Raw genomic sequence first — 23815 nt, 5'->3', positions numbered from 1 at the left:
TTCCATCCTCTCTCTCCCTGTAATCCATTACTTCACTTTTCCCCTCACTTGCTGTGTCATCCTCTCAATTCCTGGGTCCCTCATGTTTTAATTCCCTCCTCAAATTCCTTTATTACCCTTCTTTAAAGACCCTTTTCTTCCACCAGTCTCCTTCTTAAGATGGAATGAGACTAGTTCAGCCATATCCCCCTTGTGTTGTTCCTTTTGGATATAACAGGATCAGGGTTAGGTATGACCAGATCTTTAGATATGGCGCCAGGGCCCATCTGGCAACCTACTACAGGACATAATGTAGAGGTTATAGTTGGTGGTGCTCTTCTTCACAGCATGGCACTAGGCTGCTGACAGGGTTGGGCTTTTTCCCTAGCTGAGACAAAATCAATGTGATGAATACTTTGGGATCCTCTGACTTTCTTTTCCACAAAAGTGATGTAGTGTATATCACGAGAGATGCGCTAGACTGGTAGTTGCCAGATCTAGGGTTCATTTCTGATTGGCACTGCTACGTGAACTCAGAAAAGTCGCTTTGCCTCTGCTTCTGTCCTCTTTTATTCTTAGTTTTTCCCCCCATTGATAGAGTAGCACCCCACAATACTTGGACTAAATATGCAGAATAGATTCTTGATCTGATCACATCTGACCTGACATTATTATACGTGTAATTGCTAGGAGGAGCCCCAGACATTGACCAGGGTTTCACTGTTCTAGATACCATACAAACACTGCAGAAAAACAGTTCACATTCAGAAAGGTTTCCATATTAACAGCCCCCAGAAAACTGGAGAAGCAGCTTGGAATTCGGGTCAGCAATTTAAAAACCTAGATCCCTGGCTCAGCTATCACACCATCTTCAGGACATCAGAGGCTTTGTGACTTTTATTCCCATAAAGTGGAACTGGATTGTGAAGTGACTGTTGCAATAAGACTAAACAATAAGAGCAACAAATTAAAAAATGGTGTCCAATTTTGAGCTCTCAGCTGTTTTAGCGGTGCTGACCATCAAAAAATTCCAGCTGAAGTCAGTGGGAGCTGTTAGTGCTCAGGGCCTCTGAAAGTCAGATATTAGCAGTCTCACATTTGGTACCTGTGTCATCTCTCCCACCTTGCCTCTTACAAGCTTCAGTGGTAAGAGTATATGGTGTCAAGCCATTCAATGGGTACTCCTGTATTTAGCTAGAAAAGTTCTCTTGGATAAATTATAGTACAAGCCTGACTAACAGGGTCTCAGTTTAAGAATGAATCCTACCTATGTCTACGTTGGAGAATTTATGATCATATAGCTACTTACATGTGCAATTTGCTGTTATTCCTTTACCTCATGATTAGCAGTATTCATTCACAAGTGTCTACAAGATCCTCCTAGAGTCTTTCACTTTGGAAGGAAAGCTACTGAGCTAAGTGAAATAATGGCCTTTCTCCAATTAGACTGGCATGAATTGAATTAAATACGGACAACACATGATAGCTAACAGTAATTAAGGAAGTAGAGTTTTGGGGGACTATTTTGTAAGGACAGCGATGGGAGTTGGGTGCTTATCTCTCCCTTAAGTTCTAACTACTGTTTGAGTTAGAATAAACTATTTTTTACTCACAAAAAGTGTAGCTCCTCTTAATTGGTAATAGATGTAGATTCCATGTACAGAAACTGGTACAGTGCAAAGTACTGGAAGTCTCGATAAGATGCCCATTTTTAAATTTAAATCTTTTTGTCGTTGGATTAGAGAAGTGCAAGAACTGTGTCAAGTTTGAAGTCACTCCACAAAGCTGCATGGTGACACTTGGATCGCTCTCTTAGTGTTTCCAGAAAAGTTGTTTTTAACATAAAGTCAGATCACAGTCATGTGGTAACAAGGATTTATTTGTTGAAGTGTCAACGTCCAGAGGGAGGTGGTTCTGAATTGTTTAAACAAGAACCATAACAGCTGACAACTGCTGAGGTGCCACAACAAAGCTCTTATTGTAAGATTAAGACAATGAAGACAGCTCTAGGGAAAAGGATGCCATACACTACAGTATATCCAGTAGCTGGGTGTAAGAAAAAAGCACTGCTTCAGGCTTTTCTTTCTAATGTTAAAGAAGGTCTGTTTTAGACACAGTCATCTATAAAAGTTGGATTTTTTTAATGCATTGTCATACTAGTTCCAGAAATAATTCACTTGTGATAATAGCACTGTGCAGCTTTATTAAGTCAGTCAGTTACAGTAGTATCTTATAAGACTGGGACAGAGTCAGATTTTGAAGTGTAACATTCAGCATGGAATAGTATACTACATATTCCTTTCACAAACATGTCTTACAGAGCTTATACAGTACTAGCCATCAGCCCAGTAGCAAGTGCACTGGAGTAGAAAAGGATGCAACAAGAAGATAGCTACACTGGAAAGACAACACTTTAGAAAAAGTGAAACATGTAAGATCTCCCCTTTAGTCCCCAAAGCAAGTGTACAGTTTAGATCTAACTATACAGCTCTACATCAGTTTTCTAGAAATTCAACAAAAAACCCACTGGCCAATACAGTCTTTGGATATTTAGGGGGAGGGGGGAGAGTCATTTTCCAGAATGAAGTCAGTCAGTTTCGTTCTCGCCAGGTTCTTTGACTTCTTTGTTCTTTCGTACTTCTTCAATATGCTTGTCCTGAAGAAAGGAAAGGTGATTGAGCGATTAGTTGTTTGAATTAGTCTACTAAAGAAACCAAGACTCTAGGTTTGTAGCAGCACTAATGTCTACACTTCAGCTGCCACATCTTCCAATTCCACCTTCACATCTGACCCCCAACTGACTGGATGAATTGTAGCATATGCCACAGTTTTGAAGAAGAAGATCAGTGACTTCTTGCTTCCTTTTTTAAAGTGCATAAATTCCCTCCAGTCCCTCTTCCCAAGATATTACTATAGGTCTTTTGGGGTTTTAATAAGATATACAATCCTCTTTAGTGTGGAGACTGACTAAAAGACACCCCCCTCCCCCCCCCCAGACCTCCAGATGTCTATTTAGACAATTAACCAACTAATGGCAGAGTGGGGTATGTTTAGTTGGTTAGCATAGAAAAGAACATACAAGAGTTCTTCCCAAGTGGGAATTAGAACTCTACACCTACTTTCTCCCTCAAGCGCTCCAGTTTAGCGGCCATTTGTGCCTCTCTGTTTTCTTTGTTAGCTTCCATTTTGTGGGTCAGCTTCTCTTCTGCCATTTTGCTGAAGTTATTATTTTCTTCAATTGCTTTCTGAAGAACTTCTTTTTCATGCTCTCGTTTCTCAGCTAATTGCTTCAAGACTTCTGCTTCATGAGACTAACAAGATAGACCATGCATATTTAGACATAAGACAGATGAACTATATAGCAAGGTCCCAATTGTAGTTGTCTACATTGGAGACAACATAACATTTTCTACTGACTATTTCAATTTGTGACTGTAGTCTTTTAACACATATCACGCACAAATCCCCAGTGCTTTCCTTCTCTACTTGCCCAGATTCCATCACAGTTGAGTACACAAGAAAATAAGTTCTTGCAGTTAAGTATAAGAATCTGGTAAACTAGATCACTTCTGAAAGAAAAAGGGCACATTGCTGCCAAGTTTTCTGGATGATTCTATCTGCCTCCAGTCACTGTATGTTTTAGCATGAACCCATGGACACTAGAGACTATGCAAAAATCAGATGTTATGTTTATGTTAAAAAGCCTTTGCATTTATCACCCTCCTAGTTATAATTAGGAATTTGAAGCCGCGTCTCAACAGCAGGTGTCATGTCAAGTCCAACTTTCAATCATGGACTTCGTATTGGGAGTTTCAGAGATTTACCAATAGCCAGATTTTTCTGGGAGAAGGAGTTCAAGACTTTCCCCATGAAGTAAGAGGTAGGGGAAGAATTAGATGGAAGACAACCTTTCAGTAAACTTTAGGAGATCACAGAGTAGCATTCTCTCTCCCTATTAAATGTCCCACCACCCCCATGTTTGGGGCAACCCTGAAAGGTCACTTTGGGAATGAAGTTCCGGTCTTGCAGATATATTTAAACACAACTGAGTAAGAGCTTTAGAAATTCTACTGCAGGCCATTTTACAAGCAAACATTCTCCTGCTCTTTTTCAGCACTGTGCTAGCATGTGAGTAGCTAGCTGGTTGTCCAAACTAACAAGTGCCTATATTAAGATTGAAAGTCCTGCAAGTTTAGATTTATCAGAAAGGGGTTTTTATTTAATTATTTAAAGTGAGCTTTACCTGACTGGCCCTTGAAGCTACTATTACTTTGGATTTACCTTACGTCTCTCTTCTGCAGCTTCCAACTTCTTCTGAATTTCTTCCAGTGAAAGATCCTTCTTCTTTGGAGGGGAGAGGGGAAATTCTGGGACTGCTTCTTTTGAACGAGGACTGAGTATCAGCTCAAATGCCTGCCCAGAGGCACGCTTTTCCAGCTCCTTCACCTGAATATCTAAGAGAATGACAAGACACTTTGAGCCAACTTAAGTGTTGCCTTTGCCTCATTACACTGGATTCTTAGATTTAGATAATGCAGCTGTCTAATGAAGCAAGAGTTTAAAATAAGCAGATTAGCCTGTTTTAAGCAGCAGCATAAGCCAACAATACATTTGTTTCTTAAGTCACATAGCCACAACAGTATCTGTGCAACTTTTACACATGAATTTATCCTCACAACATCCTAGTTAGGTAGGCAAGTATCCCCACTTTATAGATGGAGAACTGAAGGACAAAGATTAAATTGCTTGCCCCAGGTCCCACAGAAAGCTATGGTAGAGCCAGGCATTGAACACTGGTCTCCCAAGTCCCAGTGCAGTGCTTTAGCCGGCAGGCCAGCCTTCCTTCCAGAACTTCAGACTAGGTTTCTCAGGACAGAGCACAAATGGCTCCTAAACTCCTGCAAAACTGACTTGTTCTGCTTATAGGATTTAGGGCATCACATCCACATTTTATAGTCACTTTCATCAACCATACCAGATAGCATGTAGGTGAACTGAAAGCCATCTGCTACCAGACAAAGCTTTTCATGCGTTTTCACACGCATTTAATTTAAAGTTTTCTTAACCCCCGCATTAAGACGGGAGAATAGTACTTTGCTCACTGCTTATTTAACTTCCCTTTCATTCAAAATATTTACAAGTTGAGAAGATACAATACAGGAATATTCAATAAAGTGTTCTTAACACATTACATACCAGAAGAAGCCATGACTAAGAAGGCAGACACCAGAAATGTGCTCTGGAAAGACTCCAATCAGTGGAACCCCTAAGTAATTAATAGTCATTAGTTCTTTGAGTAAATAACCATAAGAATTAATAAAAAATTGCTTTACACACCAGAATGCAACTCCCATCAAAATCCCTTTGTGTTACAATAAGAGAATACTGAAGAGGCATTAATTACTACAACCAGATAACCCTTGTGGTCCCTTCTAACTCTATGATTTGAGAGTTTGTGGCCAATTTAGGCAGTTGGAGAAGTTTCCGCTATTCCAGCGCCTCTAGGCCCAGTTGATCTCCTGAATATTTTCAGTCTTTGTTTGCACTTCAAAACTGCAAAGGCCACAATGTAAGTGTTTAGTCCAATAATTTCTCCGCCCCGACAAAGGGCTACTAATCCTGCTTTTTCACCAAAAATTCAGTCATTTCATAAACTGAGGAAAGTAACATTTTAAATTTCAGGGGTGGCACTGTAGTACAAAGAAAGTGGATTCAGGACAACAGCCTGTTCCCAGTTTCAGAGAATCGCAGTGACAATTTAGGCTTAGTCAACACTATATTTAAGACTACAATGAGACAACTAGTCACAATGAGACAGCTGTCTCTCAAGATACTTTAAGTTTTGGTTGTGCTTGTGCAGATAGCCATAGCGTAAAAATAAGGGAAATTTGATCCTAGTACCCATCTACTAAAGAGAAACCAAGCCACATTATATAGCACGCTCGGAGCATAACCATTTTGTAACACTTAGCTCTTAAGAGTCATTTTCCACCCATAGATCTCAAAGGTGGACAGTATCATTATCCCCATTTTAATGTGGAAGTGGAGGCACAGAGGGGGAAGTGACTTATCCAAGGACCCAGCAGTGCAGTAACAGAGCCAGGAATAGAACTCAGATTTGAGTTCCAGTCCAGCATTCTATCCAGAGGATCCACTGGATACAGGCCAGCTACAAGTGCCTCAGTTTACCCATGTACAAAAATGGGTAGTGTCCTACTGATGTTGACTCTGTTTAGAATGGTTATTTAGAAGTCATTGGATGAAAAGCACTACATGATACTCTGCACTTTTAAAGATTGATAGCTGAGCCATTTTCTTTAATGCCAGATTATGATAGCCTCACTAAAGTAAGAGTAGAGATAATTTCAAAGCCACAAAAGCATGACTGATCGTTGAGGTGAGTGAGACAGCTATGAACAGCTGGATTGTTAAATAGGGAAGATCAGAACCAGATCAATAGCTACAGATGGGCAAGGCCTGAGAGCCTGGAATAGTAGGGCGGGGGACCCCCTTTGCAGGCAAGGCAGACCGACAGGGCTCTGGAAGAGTAATGGGGTCCAGAGTAATGGTGGAGCAGTCTGGCTATTGTGGGTAAGCGGGGGCAGAGCGAAGAGCTGCCCCGCAGGCAGAGCAATCTCCAGACAGTGCGCGGGGCAGGCTGTAGCTCGTGGGGCGGGGCAGGCAGATGCCCCATCTAGCCACTCAGAAGCGAGCGTGACGCAGGGCTCCCTCGAAGCCCCTCCCTCGGCACGCGCGTTTCGAACAGCACCGAATTCAAACCGCTGGAGAGCGCGCGCAGGGGCTACGGGGAGGGGGCGGGGCTAACTGTAACATCCGGGCACCTGGGTCCCCCTCCCCATCTACCCCTCCCGCCCGTTTCACCTGATAGGGGCCCCTGCTTTCCGCGCGCCAAAGGTCCTCGCGCGGCAGCCACTGCCTCCGGGGAGCCTGCCCCGGCTCGGCCCCTGCCCTGCGAGCTACGGGGCTGATTCGCTCCCTTCCGCGCCCCTCACCTCGCAGCGAGGCAGCCGCGGTCCCCACTAAAGCACCGAGGGCGGCCGAGCTCGCTGGGCGCCGCCCCTTCCCCGCGAACAATGGCGGGGTCCTGTCAGAGGAGGGAGGGGAGGGGAGGGGAGGGGAGCGGGGACAACCGCCGCTGCCTGAGCCTGATCCCACCCCCTCTCCACCTCCGTAGGGAACCGCCCCGGGGCCCCCCGCCCACACGGCGGCGGCGACAATAGAGCCCCAGCCGGAGGGAGGGGACGCTCCCCACCCCGCCCCCCGGCTCATTGTCTCCCACAGCCCCGTCCTCTTTGTCAGCCCCGCTCCCTCCGCGCCGCGACTCCGCTGGCGGGGACCGGCCGCTCCCTTCCCCCGGGGAAAGCGCCGAGCCACCGCCTCGCCCTCGCGACAAAGCAGCCGCTGACGGAGACTGACCCACTTCCGCGCGGCGGAGGACACAGCCCCCCCATTGGCCCCGACCGTCCCCTCCAGCGCCGCACCGGGGGGGTCCCTCCCGAGACCCCCGCCCACGGACACCCACCCTCCCGCCCCCGTGGGCTCCCTCGCAGGCACCGACCCGCTACTTCCCCGCGCCTCTCCTAGGCAGTCTGTCCCGCTCCGCCTCGCTCACCCACCTGCTCCGTCCGCGCCGCTGGCCACACTCAGCTCCAAACCGACCTGCGCCTCACAAAAGCGCCAAACAATGGCACGTGACCAGCCCCGCCCCGCCCCCATTGGCCGAGAGCGGCGGCACGTGTCGCCCAGCGGGGGGCGGCGGGGGCTCGCGCGCCCCCTTCGCCTGGTGCATCGTGGGAGCTGTAGTCCACAGAACAGGGCGTGGGGGAGGGCCGGGGCCGGACCCGGGGGCGGTGAAGGGGCTGGGGACAGCAGGGGCTGGGGGCCAGGACGCCAGGGTCTGCCCCCGCTCGGCTCCTCCACGCGCTGCGGCACGCGCACCCCGCCTCTGCCTCACCGTCCCCATGTGTGAAATGGGGATAACGGGACTCCCTTTGTCTCCTTCTCCCACCCCTGTCTCTGCCTGGGCTAACGCCCCGAGCCCCGTGCAAAGGCTCCGTCCCGCCAACCACTCCCTGAAACCCACTTGTCCTGGGAGGATCCCAAACTCCGAGCCACGTGCCAGCCCTAGCCCGTGCAGGGTCAGCGGCAGGAAGGCTCTGCCCAGCGCTGGGGCTCCCAGGCTGTCCGGGGCTTTGTCCATCTTTCAGGCGGAAAGTGCTCAGGGCAGGGACAGATCAATGCTACAAGGTGCTGAACGCCCTCAGCTCCCCCCGGGGGGCTGCAACCAAATGCCTTTCTGGGGAGCAGGGAACTCAGTGGGAATTGAGGCTGCTCCGACCCATTTAAAAGGGGTTCTCAGCACAGCAACATGCCCTTTTTGTGCCTTGTGCGTTGGGCTGGGATTTAGCCTAATGAATACCTAATTCAGAGGGGAGTAGTTCGGCTTCCTTCGCTAATGTATGTAAAATGCTTTGAGAAACCTTCATGGGAGATGCTACAAAAGGGCTAATTATTATATGCCATGTGCTGTAATTTGTATGAAGCCATAAATGTACCTGTTACTTCAATGCAAGTGAAATACAGGAAAGAGAAATCAGAGTGAAACATGTGCCCCCAAAACAATTTACAATCTAAAAGTACCAAGAGGTAGTATAATATGATAAATCCTTTGCACTTCCATAGTATCTTTTAGCCAAAGGACTCAACATGCTTTGTTGAAGCTTCCCCTAAGCCACACAACCCTGCCTGTGAAGGACGTAAATATTATTAGGGTACAATACAGCTAAAGAATGGCATGCAGCCTTCATTGATGGTTTTTGTTACATACAGTACACTTGGCCAATGACTCACGGATTTGTGCAGTTACACTGGAAACCCCTGCAGCCATGCCGCTAGCCAGCTAGTCCAATTTCTTCATCCATAATGATCATTTTATAATTATGTACATGTAGGCTGCTTTAAGAACCATCCCTATTTGTGTTAAGAGGTACACTATGAACAATTCTGGTTCTGAGGTATTGAATTACTAAGCATAGCTAAGTGGTTCATTCCCAGACGAACTTTGAATGAACTGGCTGGGTTTTAGTGTGTTCTTTAAAAATTATTTCAATATGATTCCCTTGGTAATTTTTATGATCCACTCATTTAAATTGCATCAAAAGTCAATATGCATGAGAGGTAAATGACCAGGAAGAGCAGCCTTAATGTGTTCTGAGCCAAGCTCTTTATTTCAAAGGCTTTGTACCTGAAGTATTGAAATATGAGGTTTTATTAAGGGGATCCACCCCTGTTGTGCATACTTTAAAAATAAGGATTTTACACACAATCCCACCTTAAGGTGGGTTAATATTGTGACATAAAACTATAAAGCTTTCAAAACACAAATTATTTTAAACACTTGCTCTTTTTTTCCCCCCTGATCTAACGTCTATTTCCATGGAAACAGCATCCAGCAGCAGAGCTCTTAGAACTAGGTTTTCAGCTGGATCCGCTAGCTCAACACAGCAAGAGCCATTTTTAAGCAGTATTTTAGAGCCGATTTTAGGATCTAGTGGCTAGTGTAATGTTTTGGTTTTGAAACAGGATCCATCTGCTTGACCATTCAATAACAGACCTGGTATACTGGGAAAAACATTTGGTCAGGTGCTGCCGCATCTACAGAGTGTATCACTCTAAATGCTAGCAGCCACATGTTACAGTGCAGCAAGAAACAGTAGCCAAGGGGCTAGTTATAAAATATATATATATATACTGATCATTTTTAAAGAAAGGAAATATCTTAAGTGCTGGCATTACACTGCTTTAAATGTTGTTTGGAATGTTGTTGACCTGCTGAGAGCTTGTGTCATTCCTAAATCAAGTGTTCTTCTTTTATTATTATGTATTCAGTATTATTATCCATATGATTTCAACAGTGTATTAGGTGTTTGTATTTTAAAGCCTTTTAGTAACAAAAGGGAGCTTGTCATGGGATGATCTCAAGAGTCACAGAGTCAATGACTTCCTGGGTTTGGGGGTTTTGATTGGCATTCCTGTCACTTCCTGGTGCCTGGCCCTCGGCAGAGACATGAAGAAATGTCCTCTGTACCTCCTGCAAAAGGGAGAGGGGGTGGGATCCCACTACCAGTCACTTGGGGCCAGACTCTGTGCCCAGATTCTATACATCTTCTTGGCTTGTTTGCACATTGTAAATAACTAAAAATAAAAAAAGGCCTGAGACTAATTATTTTTCCTTTAAGGCTAAGATGCCTTTCCCATATAACCTCTAAAATTTAGAGGCAGCATTGTCCAGTGGCTAGGGCCCAGTTCTGCCTATTTCCTTCTGTCACCTTGGGCAAATGACTTCACCTCTCTTCCCCTGCCAACCCTTTGTCTGCCTTGTTTATTTAAACAGTATGCTGTCTGGGCTAGAACTATCTTTAACTATGAGTGTGTGTGTACAGCATCAACACAGTGGAACCCTGATCTCAGTGGATTCTTTGGCCCTACTGTAATTCAAAAAATATATAATACTCAACATGTATTTCCAATTTCTTACAGCATTCTCAAATATTTACCTTTTGGGATAAAATGTCTCATTTTTGGTCTCCCGTCAGAAGCGATTTTAAGTTTCATAAAACCTATTTGTTTTGTGTGGGGCTGGGCTTTGTCACTGTTTGGCTGGGGATCTCCCAGGGAAAATGGAGTATAGGAAAATCATGCATTTAATTTGCATTAGACCATTGTTTATAGGCATTGTTAGTGGGAGACCAAGCAGATTCCCCTTGAGCTCAGTACACAGCCCAGCAGCTTTTGGTTGCAAGATTCCTTGCAAATAAGAACAATTTTCCAGTTTATTTCAAGCTTTCCAAAAATGTTCACCTTTTGGAAGAGAAATTTCAGTATGAAAGGTCATAGTTTCTGAACACTGTAAACCACCAAAAATCAAGGCTCAAGAGTTAATATGCTATTTCGAGCCTAACTCTAACCAAATCAGCTAACGAATGTGTGCATCTTGGCAGAAAGAAAGGATAATGACACTGCAGGATGCAGAAAGGTGTCGATGGCCTTGTTTATACTAGGGATAAGATTTGATTTCAGCAATTGGTGGCTAGCAACCAAGGTCACTCCATGGGTAGCTGCATCTGCTTGAAACCAGGCTCAGTTCCACTCACGCAAATCAAAGCTTTCCTTGTCTGATCTGGGTGTTTGTACCAGTGCAACTACAACAGTAACTGGCCACCAATTGCTGAGACTGGGGCTAATCCCAGTACAAACAAAACTTCAGGCCCCTCAGATGTTTATTGAACACCTTCAACTCTTATTGATTCAATGGAAGCAGGAGCAGGCTCTTTGTCTTCCAGGGGAGCTGAGGGTGCTCAGCCCCACTGAGGATCAGGCCCCTCAATCGTTATAATGGGTGTTGAGACATCTCTGCACTTGCACTCAGCTCCTGGCAGGATTGGGCCCTTGATTTCCCCACCAATCAACCTGTGAAGTATAAATCCCCATGGGGCCAGATTTTCAAAGGTGTTTAGGTACCTAAAGATGCACATAGGCAGCTAGTGGGATTTTCAAAAGCACCTAAGCAAGTTAGGTGCCCGAGTCCCAATGTGCAGTGTGACCATTGACTTCAGCCTGAAAATGGACATAATTATACTTACCTCCTTCACAGAATCAATTAATGCTTGTAAAGCACGTTGAGATCCTCGAATTATAAATGTAACATAAATACAAAATATTTTGAGGCTCTTTACTTGGGCACTGTCTCGGGTGAATTAATAATATTTAGCATTTATAATCTAAGGGTCTCAACGTACTTTTAAAAAGGAAGGTAAGTACCCCATGAAGAAACTGAGTGGTTGAGTGACTTGCCCAAGGGGGCACATCAGGTCAGTGGCGGAGCTGGCAAAAAGAATCCATGTCTCCTGACACCCAGTCCTGTACCTTGCCCACTGGACAATGCGGCCTCTCCTCAAAAATTGTCTGAAAGCATAAAAGACTGTGTTAAAATAATCAGATTTTTCCTGTAACTGGTAACTGCAATTTTTATTCTTATATGTTTCAGGGTCTCAGCTGGAGAACTGTTTGTACATGGAATTAGGACATGAAGTGATCAGATTTAGCATGAAGATTAAAGATGCTCCTGTGATGTACTTATCAAAACATCCCACAAAGAGACTGACATAATTAGGCGACAGCTCAGCCCACGGCAGCGCCTTTAACTTGCCAAAACATTTAATCTCCAACAAGAAAATGCACTTTTCGAGTATTAAATTGCCATCCTTAGTGTCCATGGTAGATGGACTGACAGATATTTGGTTTGTTATGCAGAGAATGCCTTAAAGCGCCTTTGTAAGTAATGTCAATGGCAAATATTTTCTACATTTGGACATATTAGTAACAGCGTCTGAACTAGGAATGTTTGTTGATTTCAAAATGGAAATCCAGTACATGATTTCTAATGTATTATTACAGCTGGTCTTAAAATGATCACCGGTGGTTTTTGATGTGGTCACCTGCTAAGGAAGACATGGGCGTTAAAAGAGATTCAGCACCTGAAGCTAGAGAGAGGCATCATGATTAGAGCAGGGGACTAAAGTCAGGGTTTTATTCCCAGCTCTGCCACTGACTTGCTGTGTTGACCCTGAGCAATTCACTTAGGCTCATGTCAGCCTAACTCCCATTAAAATCAACAGAAGTTGGGCTCCTAACTTTGAGGATCTGGGCCTCAATTTCCCCATGCCTCAGTTTACCCATTGGCACAATGGTTATAATAATACTTACCTAGGGTAGCTCACAAAGGTGTTGAGAGAGTTAATTAATGTTTGGAAAGCACATTGAGGTCTTTGGATAACATACATTCCAGCCTACCATCGTGCACCAGATAAAGCAATCAAAGAATCTGCAGAATTTGCCAAAGACTGAGACTTTCAAACAAGACTCTCGAGGCGTGATTCCCACTCAGTGAGAGTTCTTCAATGGGTGAAACAGAAATAGTTTGGAAGCGATCTGTATATCCTAAACAGGATCTATTTTCTTATGTATATATTAATATTAAGTTATTTCTGTCTTAGTTTGTTGAGACTATTTGGTATCTTTATGCCAAAAACATGAGTATTAGTAACTAAATGCTTTCTTTAGGATTAAATTTTGCCTTTGGCAGTAAGGCAGTCAATACTCTTGGATATGGCACTGTGGTTAGAGCAGCAGCTGGGGATATAGGGTTCTAGACCTCATTCAGCCACAGACTTGCTGTGTGCCTGTTGGAAACCCACTCAATGTTTCTGTGCTTTTCTTTATTCCCCCATAAAACAATGATAGTCATAGCACCTCATGAGGGTGACCATGCCGGTGACAAAAGATATAAATGCAAATTAATTATTATTATAATAATATATGGGCACTATGATCCTGAAATTTCTTACCCTTCATAAAAAATAATCACGTGACAGCTGTTGCTTAACGCAGTGTTGGAAGGTGCTCAGATGCTATGGAGGGTGGTATAAAAACCTATATACAATAGAATAGAACAGTACATTTAGGGTTTTATTAAAATACTCTCCTGCCTTTTCAAACACTTTCCGGCCCACAGAAATGGCTATTGTCAGAAAGTCCCTGTATGTTATATAGTCACAGTAGAATCCTGCTGGTTCTCATACTCACCTTAAGTCTGAACTCTCTGTTTTTCTCTTTGGATGAAATTCAAACCTCCCCAACTTGTAGGCAACCCTTCTAGCCCTGCTACGCCAATCTATATGGGATTCTACATAGTCACAGATTTTGTGGCCCCAATCGTCCTCAACCGTTATGTGCTAGCCAATGCAAAGCTGGCTTGGAGATCCCTTTCCACTGAGAGCACGGAGTACAGAGAAAGGGCCCCCTTCCCTTGCTTGGCTACTCCCCCGTCACCCTAGTCCTGGTCTTAGGAGATATGCAGGGGCTTGAACCAGCTCTCTGCACCCTGGCTGAATTTCATCCTGAGCACTTCGCTAGTCAAGGAAGCCCCTGAATAACCAACTGCTGAAGGTTCAGAAATGACCACTGGGCTTGCAAGGCTCTCTAAATAACGGAGCAGCAGGAAGAGAAGAGAGGAGATCAAGTTTTTTTGTGAGTCGACTTGAGGTGCACTAATTAGATTTCAAGAGTGTCAGAGTCTCCCACTTCACCTGGGACAGAGCAAAAGAGACAATGTGAATTTGACAACATGCAGAATAGCAATGCATACAGAAGCCATAAAATATTCAACAGAGAAAGAAGGTTCCCGTAAGACATTTGCTCTGGCTCTTTGAAAATGAAATGAAATGAAATAAAGAGGTTTGGTGTAGCACTAATTATTCCCCAGTCCCTAATTAGACTCTGGGATTCAAAAGATGGGTTCAGATATAGAAGAAGCTCAGCAAAACCCATTGTATTATTAATATCTTCTCGGCATGATACCATTAAAAATACCACCTCCCTTTCAAGATAGAAATTTACGTTGCAATAATGGGAGGAGTTTTTAGATGGAAACCCTCTTAAAGGTATATTCCTTGAAAGTAAGATCATTCACATTATTGATCTGAAATGGCAGAAAAGACCCCACACTGAGACTACTCCAATTAAAGTAAATGGCCTAGACCCCTAGTTCTCAAAGCTATTCCACATGCAAAATTGGTGGACAACCAATTGGTAATACAATTTGCTTTTTGTTTTTTTTTAACGTAAAGATCTGTGATGTGAGGAGCAGAATTTATTTAAAGTACGGACGTGTCTGACTTGCTCAAAGCAGACAAGGCAACGTGAAATTTGGGCCACTATAAGATTTGTAAAAACAAGCCTTTACATAACTAAAAACCCATACACTGCTGCATTGTGGTAGTGCAGGAGAACCAGAAAATGAATGTATTTTTACTTGTATTGCACTAGCATCAAGGAGTCTGTTCAGGGACCAGGACTCTCAGTATGGTAGATGCTGTACAACCGCAGAATGAAAAGTTGGTGTTGTCCCAGAGAGCTTGGCCATCTAAGTAAATCAACTAGAAGCTGCCTATAAAGAACGGTGAAATGGATGTCTGTTTTCGTTGGCCTAAAATAAAATAATGAAACAGCACAACTTGTGGAAAGTACATTTGATCTTTAAAATGTTTTCAATTGTAATCCTGTAAGGCGTTTTAAATATATGATTTTATACTTTAAAGTTCATGTAAAAATATAATAAATTTCCCTCTTGTTCCCACCAAAAATTCTCTCTAAATTGTTCAGTCCTTGGGTTGACTTCAGTATATATCTTAACTAGAATTATTTAAAACAATAATAGTCTGGAAACAATATATCCAGCTCTCACTTTGTTTATTACTAAATTTGATTTTTTTTAAATTGAGCATTTAATAGATCAAAATGCAAAAATAAACAGTAGTCTACAAATACGGTAAAAGCATACAAACAAATGCAACCTTGGGCAAGAAGCACTGTCATATCTTGAGATCTTTACCTAGCAGATAGAAACGTTACATGGAATATAGAAGCATACTGCTACTGTACATTCATATAAATCATCCAGAAAGGCATTTACATGGTTCTGCATAGCACAGCATGAATGTGAGTGCTTCCTTTGCATAAAATATAGACAAACTATGAATTTCAAATAGGGTTCTGCCCCTAACGTACGTATTTTAAGATGCAACCCCAGATCTTCCCAGTGGCACTCAACTGGGCACCAAGCCTGAGTGGTAGGAATTGAATCTGTTCTGTGCTTTGCAGAATTGGGCCCATAATTAATGGTTTTTCGGTGTATTTGAAAGAGACTTTTTTTTTTTTTAAATCCTTCTTAGTCAAGTGAGCACAGCTGGAGAGACCTGACGTGTACATCTCACAATACAATGTACCTTCCCTCTGTCCTCTGCTGCATTAATCAACAGCACTGAAATCTTGGGGTGTCAACAGTGCAGGGGATGCTGAGGGAGCCCAAGAGGTGCCACACTGTCAACTCCCAGTGCACTGGGGCCCAGAAGGCATATTTCTCTTTTGGCCTGAAAGCTGCATGTCATGCAGGAGGCAGGCTGGCGTCTGACGCTGTCGGTTTGGGGCAATCCCATACCATCTGATCTGCCTGTGGTGGCAGCAGCTTGGGCTGTCACTGCCATCCCTCCTCCTTCTCCTGCAGCTGCTGCCTGTCTGTCTCTATAGCAACCAGGGCAAAGGCCCCATCCACTGGGGCCTGGGCCTAGGTCTCAACCCCCACCCCCATCCCAGGCTGGTGGGCCAGGAGCCTCGGCTTTTCCCTGGCCAGATTTGTCCGTCTCCAGTAGCAGATGGCCAGGAGCAGGTCGCGTGGTGAGTGGCCGATCACGTTTCCATTTAAAAAAAAAAGACAGAAAAAGACCTAATTAACTTTCCCTTCTCCTCAGCCCAAGATTTGGCAGCTCAGCCACTTTCAGGAATCACCTCGCTGACCTGTACGAAGCTGCTTTACTCTCAGAATAAAATGCTGGCCGGCCAGTATCGACCTCCCTCCTCCACCTTGCTGCCTCCCATCAGCAAGGACAGAGAGATGCGGAGGAGAGGAAAGGGTCACAAAGCGGCGTCCACCCCTTTTTTAAGAAAATGGACGGCTGGACAAATTGGCCAGGTGGGGAAGACAATCCGGCAGGGCTTTGAGCCTTGTACGTTTGCACGCGTATGACCACCAAGGCTGTGAGCATGAAGAGATGAAGCTCAGTTTCCCCGGTGCCATAAAAGATGTTAGGGAGGGTTGGGGGCCACTAAATGGGCTTAGTGTGTGCCTCCTAAAATGGGGGAAAGCGGGATATTTAAAAAACATTATTTGAGGCAGCATTCTTTAGTGGGTAGCGCACAGGGCGGGGACTCTAGAGAGCTAGGTTCTATTCCCAGCTGTCACTGCCCTGCTGTGTGACACAGGGCAAGTCATTTCATCTCTCTGCGTCTGTTTCCCCTCCCAACCACCCTCTATCTTGTCTATTTCAGATTGCAAGCTCTCTGGGGAAGGGTCTGTCTTTTACTGCCTGCGCAAGGGCCTAGCCCAGTGGAACGCCAATCTCAGTTGCGGCCTCTCGGCCCGACTGTAAAACTAATAAATAAATAATGCAATAATAATGAATGTTTTCGGATTATTTTAGACTCAGCTGATCCTCTGAAATATAAAGAGAACCTGCTCACCCCTAGGATTCTAAAGTAAGGGACTGGTGCCGAGTTGGCTATATTGTGAAGGCCACCAGATCCGGGCCCTAGAGGCCCTAAAGATGGAGTGAATTTCACAGTCTATCACTCAGAATTCTCTGCCACCCTTTCTTGGGATAGCAGCCTTGGGGACAGAGGGTAAGTGCATTGTGGCTGATTGTAGCTGCTATGACACTATTGCAAAAAACTGGCTAGTATATGGGCATCACTGGACGGGATCTATGCTGCCCACCCATGTGTCATAGGCCTTTTACAGCTTAGAGCTAAGAGAGGTTCTCCTTTAACTCAAGCGGTAGAAACTTGTGTTTTTTGGGAAAGAAGGATCTGAGTTCTATCCCTTGGTGATGCCTTGACATTCCAAGTGTCCAGGGTGTGTAACCTAGTGAGAACAGTGAAGCTCGTACGATAGATGACCATGGATTTGATACAGATATCAATAAACTAGATTTTCTCTTACCTTCACCTCTGTGTGATTTTCCAAGGCTTTAATGCTGTGGTAAAAATCAATATAAAACCCAGTTTATAATCATTAAAGAGAGAATAAGGAATTCTGCTCTGGGAAGTTTTTTAAGGGATTCTGCGTTGTTTTTAATTAGGCGCCATAATGCTGGATGTTTGTCCACACGGGCCCCATTCACGCAATCTGATCCATGCAAATACACTTGCAGGGAGCCCCTTTGAAGCTAGTTGGGATTTGCATGGGCATCCGCTCAGATCAGTTTGCAGCGTCATTGTGCTGAATCCAGACCTCAGAGAAAGTCTTGTCTTAACCCCCGCTCCCCTCCCCCAAAAAAAGACAATTAAAGGGATGTTTGAACATATATTTCAATTTATTTTATTGAAATCAACAGGGAACCTTCAGTTGAGTAAATCTTCGCCTCGTTTCTCCTTTATAAAGAATTAAGCTTTCAAAGAAACAGAGGATTCTGTGGCAGGCACTGGCTGGTAGCAGGGTGACCAGATGTCCCAATTTGGAGTGCTCTGACAAGGCTCAAAGGGGTGTCTCAGGGTGGGGGAAGTACAAGATACCAGAGGTTAGGATATTAAGACCTTCAGTATCTAGTCTGTGCTGACGCTGTCAGATTTCAGCTTCAGCCCAAGTCACAGCGGCTGCTGTGAGAAGTCTTTGAAGTTAGCATAGGTTGGGGGCTGAAATTGCTCTGCAAAGATAAGCCAGGGCTTAAAAAAAAATGTATTCCATTCACAGCTGAGTGATGTCTTAAATGAGACTGTGAGGAGAATCTAAATAGGCCACTTTTTTTTAAGCTGCTTGTTTGAATATTAAAACAGATCAGAAATCATTTTTAAATGTATAGTTTAACAGGGAGCTAATTCCAAAGCTGCATCTATTACACAGGCGCACCCACAAGCTCTTTGGGGTAAGGGCTAGCTTTGGCCCCACTCCTGCAATCGGATCTGCTAGCGCTGACCCTGTAAGGAGCCTCTGCACACCAGGGATGTTATTTGTGCAGCCTGTACCGCACTGAACACGCTGGTGTTTAAGGGCCTGATCCAATGCCTACGGACGCTAATGGCAGTTTTGTAGGGCTTTGGATCGGGCCCTAAATAAACAAACGCACCAAGGAATTTAAAAATCTCTGTGCTGTAGGGAGAATAAAACATGGCTCCAGGCCCACCCCAGCAATGACCAAGAGCTGACGACCCTGTGGTGACTGGCGTGAAAAGAATTAGTGGCTCACCGCCCATTCCTGATGAGGTAGGTGAATGTTGCACAAACCCCATCACTACAGCGGGCATGAAGTTTTTCATCTTGTTGGCTTTCTAAGCGGGTGGGAGAGGGATAGCTCAGTGGTTTGAGCATTGGCCTGCTAAACCCAGGGTGATGAGTTCAATCCTTGAGGGGGCCGTTTAGGGATCTGGGGCAAAAATCTGTGTGGGGATTGGTCCTGCTTTGAGCAGGGGGTTGGACTAGATGAACTCCTGAGGTCCCTTCCAACCCTGATATTCTATGAATCTTTGCACTTCACTCTTCTTCCAATGGGACCATCTGAACAAAGCTTTTCTTCCTTGAGGTGTTTCCTCTAAGGATGGGTTAAGGCACACGGGCAGGGCAGAGCAGAGTAGAGTAAGATTGCATTGCTGCTCCCTGCATTGTACCTGGTTTGTGGATACACAGAGGGCTTCAGTCTTTGGAGCTATTAGTCCAACACCTCATACTAGTATTAAATTGATACTAAAATCAAATCATAATAATACTTTGATATTATATGGCATCTTCCAGCAGCCGATCTCCAAACACCTTGCTCAGGTGGCAAAGTCAGCTGTATTGTACAGGTGGGGGAACTGAGGCACAGAGCAGTTCAGTAGCTTACCCAAGGCCACAGGGGAGACGGCAGCAGAATCAAGAATAGAATCCAAATCTCCTAGCTCTAACCACTAGACATCTCTAGAGGGTACCTCCCTACACACGTGTGGCTGGCATACACTGCACAGCAGCTGCGCACACAGTTCTGTTGTATTGTCTGCAATCATTTGATTTATCGGAGGCTGAAATGTGAATGCAAGCATCTGTCTCATAACTGACTGATGGCGGCCGAATTAAAATTCAAGGCTACCTTGGAGGGAAAACAAAGGTTTGGGAATAAACCATTAATCAAAGCAAAATACTCTGCCCAAAAGACTCTGGGCTGTTGGACCGTTTTACCTTTTCTCCTGGTTCGATTTCATTAGACTTCAGGATTTTTGCCCTCAGGGACCCGCTTCTCTTTGCCACACAACAAAGAACAATTCAAACATCATCTTCATCCACGAGTCCTCTTGTAAAATGCATCAGGTAATGAATGTCTGTATTAGCAGGAGTACGTCAGGCCCATGGGGAGCTCTGAAAAATGAGATGCGCCTTCCACAGCTTTTCTTTCAGAAGGTAACCCTGCCCTATGAAACTCCCACTACCTGAGAGCTACAGGACTAGGCTGTCTAGACCTTTTAAAGTGGCAGGATCTTAGATGCACTTAAATAACATTCAGGTCATTCCCTTGATCTTTAACTGTCCTGGTGAATTGTTTGAGCCATCTAGATAGATTTCTCAGGCATGGTGATGGGCACACTAGAAATGGCATGGTAGTTAGATCGGGCAAGCTCCTTTCTACATTGGTTTCTACAGCAGAGGTGTGTGGCCTAGGGGCCTGATCCGAAGCCTGTTGAAGTTAATGGGGGTCTTTCCAATAGGCTTTGGATCAGTTGGGGCCTACTGTTAATTATAACCCTCAGCATCACTCTGGCCCTAGGTTTGGGGAACCTTTTGTTAAGACAATAGGGAACGGATCACTTGATGATTACCTGGTCTGTGCATTCCGAGGCACCTGGCACTGGCCGCTGTCGGAAGACAGGATACTGGGCTAGATGGACCTTTGGTCTGACCCAGTATGGCCGTTCTTATGACTTGGGGTAGGTGTTGGGGTCTGACTTCCATAATCTCAGTAGCTCATGTCAGGGGAGTTGGATGGCTGGGCAGCTGAGTGGGTCAGTGATGCTTATCATTAGGGGAACATAAGAGGGTTCTAGCAGCTGGTGAGGGTTGGGGGCTTGGGAGATCCAGACAGCTGGGGGGAGAGGGGGAGGGAGGCCCTGACTACTGGATGCGGGTTGGACTGCACAGCTCATCATTCAGCTGGAAGCATGGAGGGATGGGGACAGGGGTCTGGATGTGTGGGGAGGGTTTCCCTTCCTTGCACCCTCCAAAAAAGTGTATGGAAGGTTCAGTGCATCTACTCATCACAGATCCAGGCCAGGCTTGCTCCTCTCAGCCACCTAACTGCGTGTGTCCCCCAACACTCCCCCCACCAGCCATTAATGGAGTCGCCCTCTCTCTCCCACTCTCACACACACACACACACACAATTCATCCCAGGAGCACACTTCTGCACCTGCTCCTTAAGGCACGTTATTGATTCTGCTGTATTTCACCATTGGCTTTACAGTCAGTTCTGCTGGAGTGTGGATGAAAAGGCAAAGAGCCAAGGAGAGCTGCTGCTGCAGCACAAGGATGGGGAGATGTACAGAGCCCTCCCTGGCAAGCAGAGGGCTAAGCATTAACCAGGCAAGTGGGCGTGCTGGGCGTTTAGCCTGAGGAAGGGCGACAGGATGGGGCTGTAGTCACAAACTAGGGGGTGGTTAGAAAAATCTCTCCTATTCTGGATATGCCCATGCCAATTCTGGAGGCCTTGAATAGTCCTGACTCAGCTGTCGGTGTAACTGGACTGGGGCTGACCTCGAAGTGTAGATAAGGGCAAACTGGGTTTTACACAGACTGAGCTAACTGGGCCATGGTGCAAATCCTGCCTTGCCCTTGTCAGCCCAGGTGCAGCAGCTGCACTGGATGGCTGGCCAACGAGAGCTGAGCTAGGGCTGTTTTCACTGTGGGAGATCCAATGGCGATTACCCCATTGGTACTACCCCTTTAAGAAAAAGGAGTTAGCTGCTTGTGAATGGTTTACATCAATGAAACAGGCTTGATCCAGCCCAGCCTAAGGCAACCACCAGTTCCTAGGCTGCCTGCTTCAGTCGATCCCTCCAGCCTGGCTAGGAACTAAGCAGATGACTCCTTTCTAGGTAATAGGAAGGATTCCTAAACAGCTGTATAACTCCAGCTTCCTGTGTAACCCCTCCTGCATCTCCATCTCCCCCTGCCAGCCTCTTCTCAGAGAGGGGAATGGCTTTATAGGCACTAGAATCACTCCAGCTGAAGCTGACTTCCTGGTGCCCACATTAACTCCTTCCTTACCACATAGCTGCATAAACCCCATCGCAGTCAAGTACAGACAAGGCCTGTGTAAAATAAGCTCGTTTGACAAAAGGCCCCTGGGGTTCTCCCCTCCTATTATTGGCCAGGCCTGTAACATGGGAAGAGGCTCCTCACTGATGCCACTGAACACGCATCTGTTCACCTAGGTGCCGAAGGTGCTAACTTCAGCAGAGCTGTCTCACCCCCTTTCACGGCAGCGAAGAAACCTCTTGGGCCTGGAGGAGAAGCAAGCAATCAAACCCCATTAAGAGACAGAAAATGTCTTCACTTCATGCCACATAAGACTTGGTTTTTTGTGCAGCACCTTCCACACAAACTGCATCCCCAGCACTAGAGCTCAACAAAATTTAGAACTAGCATGTAGCTAGGGAGGAGCAGGAGTGGGGTGTGAGTGAGGGGCGGGCAAAGGGGAGAAGAGACGTTTTCAGGCCAGATTTCAACCTGGATGGCGAGTCAAAGATACAAGAAAGGAGTTCTGGATGGGAGGAGCTGAAGAAGAGAAGGCTCTTGCACCACAAGTAGCCAGAACCCATGAGAGAAGAAAGGGGAGGGGTCAGTGCTAGCTAAGGGGAGGGAGAAACAAGGAGATGCATGAGGTCAGCTGGAGCGAGAGCAGGGGAGTTTTCTCTCCTATCTGCAGTTTGGAGCTGGAGCCCGAACTGAACGAGGAACCAAGAGAGCTATTTGGGGGCAGGGGGTAACGTACGGTTCTTTCATCCAGGGATCTCAAAGCACTTTACAAAGGTGGCAATGACAACCCCCATTTTACAAATGGGGAAACTGAGGCACAGAGGGGCCACAACTTGCCCAAGGCCATACAGACGACCAGCGGCAGAGGTAGGAACATAACCCCGGCCTCTGGACCCCCAGTCCTGTGCTCTAGGCAATAGATAATACTACCTCCTTTTGCTCACACTTCTCTGTCTGAGCAAGAAGGGGACAGCCGTGGTCTACACCTAGGGCCAGATTCCCCATCGGGCTGCACCTTGACACCAGCTCAAAACACTGCTACACTGATTCGGGGGTGTTTTACACCCACTTTGCACTGACGCCAATGACAGCATGAGGTGCTGTGCAAGGGCGAATCGGGCCCATGAAATCCAGAGCTGGCTCTCGTGGAGGGGGAAGGCAACAGCTGAGACAGGGGAGATGCAGGGAACAGTGAGATGCTGCAGCATGAATGAGTGCAGTGCATATCATCTATCCCACCCTTAACGCTGCGTCCATCACGACCCGAGCAGCGCTCCGGGAACTGAAGGGTCAATGTGTTTCAAAGTCACCTTGTGAGTGAAACATGCTCATTCCCCCTCCCAGTCCAAGACGCCTCCCCCAAAAGCCCTTACATAAGAGTCTTGCACAATTCATAGCTCTTCCGGGTGGTGCATTGCTGGAGATGGATTGGACGTGAACTGTTCTCTGCACTCCATGTAACTGTCAGAACAAATCCCGGCCATTGTTAATTGAGGGAGGAAATGGAACTTCACTTCTGCACCAGTCACCATAGCTCGCTGTTAAAAAGCAATGAAGAGGCTTTTCCTCATTACAGTCTCCTCACCAATCAGCTCCCCAAAGCAATTCATTTCAAACTGGAGAGAACTCCCCAGTTAGCCCTGGCCTTCCCGCCCACCCGCTTCGTGGGCCCTGAGCTCCCTGCTCTCTGCAGAACAGCCCTGGGATTCTCTGAAACATGGCATCCCCACCCAGTCCTAGGGTGCGACAAGTCTCTGGCAGATCGTGGGAATGGGTCAGGAAGTAAATAAGGACGCTGGCTGTTTGATGATCTGGGTCAGTTCCGCAGCTGGATGCCAGACTACCTTAGGGCTAGATCCTCAGAGGTGCTGGGGGGTTTCAAGTCCCACTGAGGTCAGGGAGAGATAAGGCTCTTGGGGTCTG

At 45.7% G+C, this 23815-nt stretch overlaps 1 protein-coding gene across 1 annotated transcript; it reads right to left on the bottom strand.

Moving 5' to 3' along the window:
* Nucleotides 1–2104: 2104 nt before the first annotated feature.
* STMN1 (stathmin 1) lies at nucleotides 2105–7702 on the bottom strand. Its single transcript, XM_024203674.2, has 5 exons — nucleotides 7617–7702; nucleotides 5176–5245; nucleotides 4261–4433; nucleotides 3099–3290; nucleotides 2105–2635 (listed from the first exon to the last, which is right to left on the bottom strand). The coding sequence occupies exons 2-5, from the start codon at nucleotides 5186–5188 to the stop codon at nucleotides 2567–2569; spliced, it is 447 nt and encodes a 148-aa protein (XP_024059442.1). The 5' UTR covers nucleotides 5189–5245; nucleotides 7617–7702; the 3' UTR covers nucleotides 2105–2566.
* Nucleotides 7703–23815: the final 16113 nt, after the last annotated feature.

The sequence above is a fragment of the Terrapene carolina genome, unplaced genomic scaffold (assembly GCF_002925995.2).
Source record: "Terrapene carolina triunguis isolate 2854851 unplaced genomic scaffold, T_m_triunguis-2.0 Scaffold236, whole genome shotgun sequence".
NCBI lineage: Eukaryota > Metazoa > Chordata > Testudines > Emydidae > Terrapene > Terrapene triunguis.
The sequence above is the reverse complement of the archived record's forward strand: the minus strand, read 5'-3'. Positions and strand labels throughout refer to the sequence as shown.

Bases quoted from the DNA above. Each gene is read 5' to 3' on its own strand.
- STMN1 (XM_024203674.2), bottom strand. The intron at 3,291-4,260 runs GTAAATCCAAAG...CTATCTTGTTAG, and splicing joins CTGCAGAAGAGAGACGTAAG to TCTCATGAAGCAGAAGTCTT. The intron at 2,636-3,098 runs GTAGGTGTAGAG...TCCTTTCTTCAG, and splicing joins TGGAGCGCTTGAGGGAGAAA to GACAAGCATATTGAAGAAGT.